This window comes from Oryctolagus cuniculus, chromosome 4 (assembly GCF_051225735.1).
Source record: "Oryctolagus cuniculus isolate XC-2025 breed Fujian yellow rabbit chromosome 4, ASM5122573v1, whole genome shotgun sequence".
Taxonomy (NCBI): domain Eukaryota; kingdom Metazoa; phylum Chordata; class Mammalia; order Lagomorpha; family Leporidae; genus Oryctolagus; species Oryctolagus cuniculus.
This window is the reverse complement of record NC_142870.1, coordinates 84,614,995-84,626,080: the sequence shown is the minus strand read 5'-3', so window position 1 is coordinate 84,626,080 and position 11,086 is coordinate 84,614,995. Positions and strand designations below refer to the sequence as shown.

The 11,086-nt window shown below is 55.6% G+C and overlaps 1 protein-coding gene and 1 long non-coding RNA gene across 3 annotated transcripts; one reads left to right on the top strand and one right to left on the bottom strand.

The window, feature by feature from the left end:
* LOC149127029 (uncharacterized) lies at window positions 1–4,007 on the bottom strand. Of its 2 annotated transcripts, none has more exons than XR_016232450.1 (3): window positions 3,076–4,007; window positions 1,202–2,824; window positions 1–1,023 (listed from the first exon to the last, which is right to left on the bottom strand). It is a non-coding gene; the product is annotated as an uncharacterized LOC149127029 (long non-coding RNA). The 2 variants fall into 2 exon arrangements; XR_016232451.1 differs by having other exon boundaries at window positions 1,202–1,317; window positions 3,076–4,003.
* Window positions 4,008–5,283: 1,276 nt separating this feature from the next.
* Window positions 5,284–8,429, top strand: FAM43A (family with sequence similarity 43 member A). Its single transcript, XM_008266697.5, has one exon. The coding sequence runs from the start codon at window positions 6,385–6,387 to the stop codon at window positions 7,630–7,632; it is 1,248 nt and encodes a 415-aa protein (XP_008264919.3). The 5' UTR covers window positions 5,284–6,384; the 3' UTR covers window positions 7,633–8,429.
* Window positions 8,430–11,086: the final 2,657 nt, after the last annotated feature.

Genomic DNA, 11,086 nt, shown 5'->3' with positions numbered 1-11,086 from the left:
GTGAAACCAGTAGAAGGAAGCTCTCGTTCTCTCTCTGTCTGCCTTACATAAATAGATACATGGCATTTAGTACACTCCCAATGTTGTACAATCAGCACCTCTGTCTAGTTCCAAACATTTTCATCAGCCCAGTAAGGAACCTGTATACACTGAGCACTTGCTCCCTGCTTCCTCCTCCTCCCAGCGGCTAGCAGCTATCAGCCTGCGATCTGTCCCTGTGGAGTCACCTATCCTGGATATTTCATACAAATGGAGCCCTGCAATCTATGATCCTTGGTGTCTGGCTTCTTTGACTGCACATACCACTTTTCAGGTTCCCTCTTCCATGTTTAGGGACCTGTGTGATGACACTGGCCCCGACTGGATAATCCGGGCTAATCTCCCTATTTTAAGGGCAGCTGGTTGGCAGCCTTAATTCCATCTGCAGTGTCAGTTCCCCTGGGCCCTGGAATGGAACAGATTCCCAGGTTTCAGGGATTGGGAGCTTGACATGTTTTGGGGGGAGGGGCACATCATTCTGCCTTTCTAGACGAGGTCACAGTGTGCAATACGTCACTGACCGAGGGATTCCACCCAGCAGGCCAGCTGCAGGCAGAGCACACAGGCTGTGGGGAGTGGCTCATGCATGTTTTGGGTGGGAGGAGGGATGATAACAGCTCAAGAAGGAGCTGGTAGTGGGAGAACCAAAAGAGGCTAGGCCGGAGCTCTGCGAACATTAGTGTGTGTTTGAACCCAGGAGAGCCTGGGCATGCACACTCCCTGGCCCCGCTCCAGAGATGTGGATATAGAGGGGGATCAGGCAACAGTCCAGGGAATTTTGATGCAACCACACGTGAGTCCACTCCGCGAGCGGTGCCATGCGGCTCCCAGAGGGCTTGCGAAGGTTAAGAAGCTGGTGTGATAGAGTCAGGAATGACGACGGCTGGGATCGTGCAGCGGGATTTTGAACGTGGAGAGTCCTTGAACCTTTTGAGCTCATTCTCTTGAATCTTTTGAGTTCTCCACTTCAGCTGTGCCCTTTGCCTAGGACAATGTTGTTCATATATGTGATTTAAAAAATTTCTAGTAGCCACATGAAAGAAACAGGCAAAATTAATTTTATTCTTTTAAAGTATTGATTTATTTATTTGACAGGCACAGCGACAGAGACCAAAAAAGCACCCCCTTCTACAGGTTCACTCCCCAACTGCCTACAACATACCTTGGCTGGAGCTGAAGCCAGGAGCCCAGAACCCAATGCAGGTCTCCATGTGGGTGGCAGGAATTCGATCACTTGAGCCACCACTGGTGCCTCCCAGGGTCTGCATTAGCAGGAAGCTGGAATCAGGAGCCAAGGCCAAGGATCAGATCCAGATGTTCTGGTATAGGGCACAGGCGTCTTAGCTGCTAGGCCAAATGCTGGCCCCTATTTTTTTTTCCTTTAAATATTTATTTATTTGAAAGGCAGAATTACAGAGAGGCAGAGAAAGAGAGAGAAGTCTTCCATCTACTTTTTCACTCCCCAAATGGCTGCAACGGCCAGAGGTAGGCCAATCTGAAGCAAGGAGCTAGGAGCTTTTTCCTGGTCTCCCATGTGGGTGCAGGGCCCCAAGGACTTGGGCCATCTTCTGCTGCTTTCCCAGGCCATAGCAGAGAGCTGGATGGGAAGTGGAGCAGCTTGGACTCGAACCAGCACCCATAAAGGAGGATGCCAGCACTGCAGCCAGTGGCTTTACCTTGCTATGCCACAGCGCCGGCCCTGGCCCTTGCTTTTAATACTATATTTTATTGAATTCAGCATAGTTAAAATATTATCATTTTACCAGTTCATGTAAAATTATTGAGACATCATATATTCTTTCTTTGTTTTCAGAATCCAGAGTTTATTTCACATTGTAGCTCATCTCCATCTGGTCAGCTGTATTTCAGATACTCAGTACCCACATGTGGCCAGGGACTGCCATACTGGCCAGCATGGGCTAGACTGCCCCCCTTATCTTTGCACGGCTGCCTCCATCTCATTCAGGCCTCGGCCCAGGGCAACACATTTCTTGACCGTGCTGTCTAAACCAGCCAGCATCTTCTACTACTAACACTGCTTCCTTTTCTTCAGAGACTTGTCACTGCCTGATATTGTATTAATTACTTGTAATTATCTGTCTCCACGTTAGCTCTAAATCCCATGAAGGCAAACACCTGTCTTCTTTATGCTGTACCCCCAGCAACCATGTCACATAGACACTCAACAAATATTCATTGAATGGCTTAGAAGCTTCCAGATTCATCATTTGTCACCTCTGAAGTCAATGTCCATTCAATGGGTTGTTGGAGGAAGGGGTGGAGAGGGAATTATACAAGACATAAAGAGGGAGAAAGTGAGCCCAAGGACCTTGGGTGAGGAAGAAAAGCTTTTTCTGAGACATCATGCCAGGGGCCAGAACCCCTGGCCGCAGCATTTTCTTCCAGCAGTGATTGGCAGCATATTGATTCAACCACGGGCTTAGCTTTACGAGAAACCATCCCACCAAGTGGCACTTCTGCTGGCTACCAGTAGATGGGGCAGTGTCCTTAAAAAGTGCAGACATTTCCGAGCCCCACTCTGCAGATGTTCTGTCCTGGGTCTGTGCTGTGGGCTCATAAAGGGCGAGGCCAGCTTTCCCAGCTGGCACCAGGCAGTTTCAGTTGCGACGTGTGTGCTCGCAGCGGGGGTGGCCGATTTCTCCCCACAAGGTGAAGTGGGCCCAGAGGCTGGTGCAGGCCGCTGGGAGACTGTGGGTTCTCCTCCTGGGTTGCCGAGCAGGACTCGCACACCAGAGGGCCCAATTTGCCCAGAATCTCTGCTGTCCTGAAGTTGAAAACAAGCTTGCTAAGAAGGCAGTCAAGACATGACAGGGACTGGGTAGCAGGAGCAGCTCTGAGGACATGTGCGTCAGAGACGGGCTGGCCAGTGGACTCCTTCCCACCACCCTGGTGCCCTGGTTGCTCCGCCATGCGTGAGGTGCAAGGTGGTGCCTCCTGCAGAGGCTGAGAGCAGGCCTCACTCTGTTCCCACCATCGCTCCCTCTTCCTCCTTTCCAACCCTTTTGACCCTTGCACCTCTGAGCCACTTAGAAATGGTTAACTCCTTGAGCACGATGTTTGCTTCTGTAGGGTTTAGACTTTGAGATCATGGACCAGTAAAAGCCAGTTAGCACAGGTGAATTCAGTAGTTTTCATCAGCATTTTCAGCCTTTGGAGCACATGGGGTCTACTTCATTGCCACTGCAAGCTGTTTCAGAAATGTGAGCAGAAGAGAATTCCTGTCGGCTCCCATGGCGTATTAAAGTCCTAAGCAGCTCTTGTCACAGGGTGTCTGACACCCTTCCATGAAGCAGGAGAGGAGGGCGTTACGGCTCTACTCGAAGGACCCCAGAAGGCCAGTCTGCAGTGAAAAGGCAGACTAGGAGGGCCCTGCTGTGGTCTGGATATGATCTGAGAGCTGCCCAAAGGTTCACAGTGTGGCAGAACCTTGAAGAGGCGGGGCCTAGTGCAAGGTAATTAGGTCATGGGCGCTCTGCCCCCACAAGGGATTGATGTAGTTCCTCCCACGAGAACGGGTGGGGAAAAGGTGAGCCTGACCCCTGGATCCCTTGGTTTCCTGTCTCCCCGAGTCATCCTTGCCACACACAGTCCCAGCACTGTGATGCCATCCCCAAAGAAGCCTGCACCAGACCCTGAATAGGTGGAGCCACCCGATCTTGGATTTCCAGCCTCCCCCAAATACAGGCTGAAGACAAACTCCGTTTTTATACGTTACCTGACCTCAGATATTTTGTTATAGCAACTGAAAATGGACCTGCAGAGGTCCTAAGAGCAAGATCAGGAAACTTTCTCCTTTCATTGTTACAGTCATTCAGTCCCATCGTAATCTGTACGTGGGAATGTATTTTCATGCTTCTGTCATTTTGCTGTCCTCTCTACCTGGAAAGCCTTCAGTCCTTTCCTGTTTGGAAAAATCTTGTTTTCCCCTACAACATCACCACCTCCATGAAGGCTGTTCTGATTTTTAATGAACCTTTTCTTCTTCCAGCTTCTCATGGTATTTGTGTCTTTCTCACAGCACTTAGCTCACCCTGTCTTCTTTTCACACACACCTCTCATTCGTCAATTCAGCATTTACTGGGTGCTTATTTGTACCCCACACTGGGGACCCGGAGTCCAGCATTCCAGACAAAGCCCAGAGTTGGGTGGAGTTTACATCCTTCACTGGACTGGGCGCTTCTTGGAGCCAGGGGTTGGGTCTGTTACTAGCGCCAAAAGGTACTCAGAAAAGTTAGTTAAATTGAAACTCAGCACCTATGACCCCGAGAAAAATTGCTTTAGAGTTCAAAGGAAGGTTAAAAGTGGCCAGGAGTAGCCACCATGGCTCTGAAATGAGGATCTGGAATGGAAGCCCAGACACATTCAAAACCCTCAGCGGACGGGCGATGGGAAGGACCAGCCGGGAGTCTCCTGCAGCGTGGTCCCACCGTGGCTCACATAGTCCAGCTCCCAGTCTTTCTGCTCTCAGCAGCACAGACTGGAGAGGCAAGCAGGTGATTTCAAGGGCTCAGCAATGAGTTCCTGACCAAGGGTCAAGCCAGATGATTAAAACATTGTCCACTTGGCACAGGAAAAAACAAAACAAAAAAAGCATGATTAATGCCATTGTGACTCCCCTCGGAGGGGGGTCAGGCATTATATGACACCCAAATAAAGCACTGTCATTTGAAGTTTTATTAGGAATTCGCATCCAAAATGTGTCAATGACATAATAAAACTGAATGACTGGCCTGCCAAAGTAAACTGGACAACCACACACAAGTATTACTAAGACATTGTATGCCTCTCAGAAAACTGCTCCCCACTGAGGCCTGTCAGGCTGGGGTCAGGAGCTGGAAGCATCTATTGAGTGTATGTTATCCCCATACAGTTCACTGCAGACACCTTGGCATTCACCGTGGCTTTTTGCTGTCTCCCTATGGATTCCAAGCTTCAAGATAGTGGGAAGTGAGTGTCTTTGTCCCCTTCCCTTGTAATAGAATGAAATTCTGAAAACAGTAATACTAAACAGCACCCAGCGATTCTCAGAGAGCTGTCATACGAGGAGGAAAACACTATTTCCCCAACCTTTTCGCACCGGAAATTAGACCGTACAACCTCATCCTCCACTACCTCCCCCAGAAGTTTCGATCTAGTCCTACATTTATTCCGTGAGTTGCAATTCAGCCTGGGGGTGGAGTGCCAGAGTTCCAGTTCCCTTTGCAGTTGGGTACAGCCAAGTCTCGGTGCTTTCCATACTTAAAAGAGAGGCTGGTTAATTTGGAATGTAATCGCGGGATTGGACCGGTCTCCCCCCTCCCTTGGCCAATGGCGCAACCGGGTCCCTTTAAGAGACCAGGAATCCGTCGGGCGTCGGAGTCCGAAACGGATCCTCTCCTCTGGCCTGCTCCTCCCCTGTCCCCGCGCGGCGAATGGTTCGTGCCGGCCTATATTTACCCGAGATCTTCCTCCCGGACGGCAAGGATGTGAGGCGGGCGAGCCAGCTACGGCTCGCGGCACCGGAGAGGGCGAGCTGCAGAGGCGAGCAGCCGACCGAGGACAGCCGGTGAGGGAAGGAATGAGGTAGCGGCGGGCCCCGGAGCCGGCCATGCGCGCGCCCCGCCCTCGGAGCCCAGCGCTGCCCCGGCCGAGCCAGCCCGGACAGTGAGCGGCCGGAGCAAGGATGCGGTGAGCCCCAGCAGGACTGCTGCGCTGGGCCCCCGCCGCCAGCCGGACCCACCGCCCGACCGCTCTCCGGGCACGCCGCTGAGCTGGGACCAGCCCCGCCGGGGGCGCTCGGTGGCCGGCGCCCCGTGGGGGTGGGGAGCACTGGCCCCTGGCACTCTCACGGGAGAGTTTCGGCGGCTTCTGGCCCCAGTCCCCGGGGCTGGGGGCAGGGGGTGCCTTTTTACGTTTGCGGAGGAGTGCGCGTACAGCCTCGCACCATCCCGGGCGCTTTGGCCGGGGGCACCCTCCGTATATTTGCTCGCGCGCATCTAGCTTGTTTCTCAGACATTTTCCGCTCCGCTCGTATCCTCTTTCTCTTTTTGTTGCCTGCCTGAGACTCCGCGGTCCTCCTTTTCCCAGGCTGGGTTAATTCGGTGCGCGCGCGCCCCCGTTCCCCCTTTATTTTTGCACACTCGGAACAATATTCCCTCCTCTACCCCCCGCGGGGTTCCCTAGCACTATTTGTCCTCTCGTCCCCTCCCCTCTCCAACTCCCTACTCCCAGAGTTTTATTTTTCGGTCTTGCCCGGGCCGAGCCCGGCCGGGGCTGGTGGCTCAGCGGGGCCCGCACCCGGCGCTCCGCCGCCGCCGCCCAGCAGCGCCGGGGCGCCCTCCGGAGATGCTGCCGTGGAAGAAGCACAAGTTCGAGCTGCTGGCCGAGGCGCCGCCGCGGCAGGCGTCCAAGCCCAAGGGCTACGCCGTGAGCCTGCACTACTCGGCGCTCAGCTCGCTCGCGCGGGCGTGCCCCGAAGGCGCGCTCAGCCGGGTGGGCAGCATGTTCCGCTCCAAGCGCAAGAAGCTGCACATCACCAGCGAGGACCCCACCTACACCGTGCTCTACCTGGGCAATGCCACCACCATCCAGGCGCGCGGCGACGGCTGCACCGACTTAGCTGTGGGCAAGATCTGGAGCAAAAGCGAGGCGGGCCGTCAGGGCACCAAGATGAAGCTGACCGTGAGTGCGCAGGGGATCCGCATGGTGCACGCCGAAGAGCGCGCGCTGCGCCGCCCGGGCCACCTCTACCTGCTGCACCGCGTCACCTACTGCGTGGCGGACGCGCGACTACCCAAGGTCTTCGCCTGGGTGTACCGGCACGAGCTAAAGCACAAGGCAGTCATGTTGCGCTGCCACGCCGTGCTGGTGTCCAAGCCTGAGAAGGCGCAAGCCATGGCCCTGCTGCTCTACCAGACGTCGGCCAACGCTCTGGCGGAATTTAAACGCCTCAAACGGCGGGACGACGCGCGCCACCAGCAGCAGGAGCTGGTGGGCGCGCACACCATCCCGCTAGTGCCGCTGCGCAAGCTGCTCCTGCACGGACCCTGCTGCTACAAGCCGCCGGTGGAGCGCAGCCGCAGCGCGCCCAAGCTCGGCTCCATCACCGAGGACCTGCTCGGCGAGCAGCAGGAGCAGGAGCTGCAGGAGGAAGGGGAGGAGGAGCAGCCCGAGGCCTGCTTGGAAGAGGAGGAGGAGGGGGGGGAGGCCGAGACGCAAGGGGCGCTGGTGGTGGCCATGCACTTGGAATGCGGGGACTTGCTGGACACGCTGGAAAACGACCGCGAGGAGGCGCCGGGGGGCGGCGGGGTCTCGGTGGGCCCCGGCGCCGGGCCGCCGCCCCTGCTGTTGGGCAGCGCCTCGGACATGAAGGCCGAGCTGTCGCAGCTTATTAGCGACCTGGGCGAGCTCAGCTTCGGCAACGACGTGCGCACCCTGCAGGCCGACTTGCGGGTGACGCGCCTGCTGTCGGGCGAGAGCACCGGCAGCGAGAGCTCCATCGAGGGCGGGGGCCCGGACGCCGCCTCCGTCCCCGCCGGGGACCCGTCCGGCAGCACCGGCAGCGCCAGCCTCGAGGAGCCGCGCTCGGGCTGAGAGCCGCGCCCACGGGGGCTCCCTAACCGCGGTTCCGACCTCGTCCCCGTCCCTGGTCCCTCGTCCCGGGACAGGGAAATGGGGCACTTCTGAGTTCTCTCCGGCAGCCACCCTCAACCCGTCCGCTACGCCCCAGTACTTCGCTCTGTTGGAGGCGGCTCGGGTTGCGCAAGGGTTAGTGGGGGGTGCTGTGTGACCCCTGGAAATCCCACAACGGAGAGATGGGGGTGAGGGGGCCCCCGGGGCTGTAGGGGCGCGAGGTGCCTGGCCCCGGCTTCCTGTTTGCGGACAGCTGGGCCGGACGAGGAGGGGTTAACTTCCTTCCCGAACCCCCCTGAGGGGAGGGCCTTGCGCTGTCATTGCCGTGTCATTAAAAACGTTTGAGCCTTTGGGGAGGCCTCTGCACCTCCAGTTCTCTTTGGTTCCAGAGCTTGTGCTGTTTACCTCAGACTGAGACCCTTGAAAACCTGCCAAATTCCTCAAATAACTGTTTTATTTGGGGGGGGGGGGAGTGAAAGCAAGCTGCAAGTTGTTTACAGTTAAAGACATCTAATATCTTAAAAAAAGGAGCTCTCCTTTAGAAACACACGCACCTTCCTCCTGTTCAGAAGATCTCACTCCGTGACGCTGTGTAAAATATTTTTGCACTGTTGTGAAGTATTTTTGACTTTTTTTTTGTACCTAACTGTGTTCTCAGAGCTGGATGTTTTATACCTTTTGCTGTGCAAAAGAAACATGTAACATGTTGTGCGGTTGTATATACAGAAATGTGGATAAAGCAATTTGTTATTTTTTAAGAGTGGCACTGTTCTGGTTCTGTTTGCCTGCCAGTGGGGAGAGAATAAAGAGGAAAATTGGACAGAACAGGTAAGCGTCCGAAGTGCTGCTGCAGGTGCCTGGTGTGGGCGTGGGAGGGCTGTGTGTGTGTATGTGTGTTGGGAGAGGATTTGAGAAGGGACCCTTCTTTCTGGGGTCAGACTGGGCCTGGGGCCTGTGTATGGGGGCCAGTCTTCTCCAGGGCATCCGTTTATTCTTCATTTATTAAGCTACACGTGAGTGTGGACTTCTGTTGTTCAGAGTTAACCTTTGGAGGGGCCGGGGTGAGTACTGTTTTCCATCTTGGCCTGTGAGGCCTGTGACTTTTGAAGTCATTGAGTGTTTTCCCACCTCCTTCTGTGGGTTCCACTGATCAAATCCGAGGACGCGAAGACACAGTCCTTTCCTTTCCAAACAGCCCAAGGAGCTTTAAGGATGAACTGGAGACCTAAAGAAAGCCCCCACAGAGTGCAAAGCCTTAGTGTGCATGAGGCAGTGCAGGTGGGGCGGGCGGGCAGCTGGGCAGGTTGCAGAGCCGGGTCCCCTCCGCAGCCCAGGCTAGCCTGCTGGGGAACAGTGTGGAGGTCAGGGCGGAGGGAGCTGGTGGGGCTTGGGCTGGGTGTGTGTATTTTGGAGTTTTCCTGCATTCTGCCTGTTTGTTTCTGTTGTAAACTCCAAACAGATGTCTCTGGTTGGGCTACACCCGATCAGCTGCAAGTTGTAATGAGAGGCTACAAAAACTGTGCCTTCTGCAAAGCCTTTTTTCCTTTTGCCCCCTCGGGCCTCTTTTCCTGTGTTGCCCAAATGGATCTCCCTCGCGGCCTTTGGCCTTTGCTGGTGTTCTGAGGCCGCTTTGTTTTCTTCATAAACAACCTGCAGCAGCTAGGCCCAGAGATCCTGCAGAGTCTGGAATTCACTGGGGCCAGAGGAGAAGGGAGGGGGAGAGGTTGTCCTTCTAATTAATGGGAGTGGCGCGGGCAGGCATAAGGCCGAGGGGGTGGGTGGGAAATAGTTTAAAAACATTCAGTCTGTTCCGAAGGGCCTATGTCCAAGCTTTGGACCTATTATGTTCTGGTTGGGTTGAGAGGCCCCATCTCTCTCCACATCCTTCAGATGCACATGATGGAGTGAGATTTGAAGGCTCCCAGGTGGAAAGAGGTCAGGGACTGATCCCAGCCTGCCGCCTGGGGCCACCTTCCACACCCATGGGCAGGCAGGTGCTCTCCTGGGTGACTCGGTCTCACGTTTCCAGGGGTTCCCACACAGTGCCAAGGGCTTCTGTTATCCACAACTGATGAGGACATAAAACCGAAGGAAGATAATAGAGCTAAGACTTGGGGGTGGAGCAGGGTCTGCGTGTGTTCAGTATCTTACCCAGTTTATGTGGCTGGTGAGAACGCCAAGGTTGGTCTTCATCTGTGGCCCACGGGGGCATGGCAGTTAGTTAGAGAGTGCAGACAAATGGCATTTAAACTGACGCCACCAATACGTGGCACTTGTCTCTCATCCAGTTTATAAATAGAAGGAGAGGCTTGGGGGTTGAGGAGGAGGAGGAGGAAGAAAACAGACAGACTAGAGAGCAACCGGGCTCCCTTCCTCCCTCCCAGCGGGCCCTCCCCCCTCTTTCTGGCTTCTGTCCCCACAGCACCTGAGGCTCTGACTGATGTAACTCTAGGAGATGCAAAGGTGATACGTGACTCACCTCTTCTCACAGCCCAGTCTTCCAGGGGTGATATCACCCGCGTAAGAAGAGATGTTTTGCATGGAAACAAAAGTTCCCTCAAAATCAATTTGCTCCTAGCTCGCAGAGGGACCAGAGTGGTGTGAGAAAAGCCAGCTCACTAATTAGCTGAAGCACACGTTGAGAAAGCTCCCGCGTGAGAAGTCCCACGGAACTTCGCCTTCTGCCAGGCGAGGCTCGTGTTTCTCCTTTTCGTCACCGGACTTGAAATGCAGCGAGACACCTACCACATTCCTGCGTGAGCAATCCGCCGCCGCCGCCGCCGTCTGACCGTGCAGGCTTCGCTGCAAGGCAGGCGGAGCTGCTTCCGGCGGCAGGAGAGCTCGGAGCCGGCGTTCGCCGCCCTCCGCACAGACATCCCACGTTCCAGCCCACAGCCGGTCGTGTAGGTTGAGGGGGCCGGGAGAGGAGCAGGATGGCGTAACAACTGGGGTTACAGACCCTCTCAACCGCACCCCCTGCACACACACCTGCCCCCTACGGAGAAGCTCCCACTCCCGGCCCGGCAGGCCCGGCAAGAGTGGGTCACACAGAGAAAGCAGCACAGTTTCCTCCCGGAAAACTGCCTCTGAGAGTTCTGCCGGGCCAAGGAGAGAACTGGCTGCTGGACTCAACCCCCGGCCCCGCGCTGGGGAGCTCCTGGCGGTCACCAAGGATCATAAGAAACAGAAAAATTCCTGTAGAAGCTGGCTGCCCGCTTTTCTAACGGGATCCGCTCATCGAGCAAGCAGACCCCTTTCCTCCGTGCAGTGGGCATCCGTAGCCCTGGCGTCTGCTCCTAAGTGATGCCTGACAAAGCCAGAAGTGGGCGTGGCCTGCGGCCCGGAGCCCCGCCCCACACTTGGAGTCCCGGGCTCCAGGCCACAGTCTCCCTCTGCACCCGGCCTCCTGCATGTG

Excerpts from the sequence above, each read along its gene's own strand:
- FAM43A (XM_008266697.5), top strand. The coding sequence starts at position 6,385 with ATGCTGCCGTGGAAGAAGCACAAGTTCGAGCTGCTGGCCGAGGCGCCG.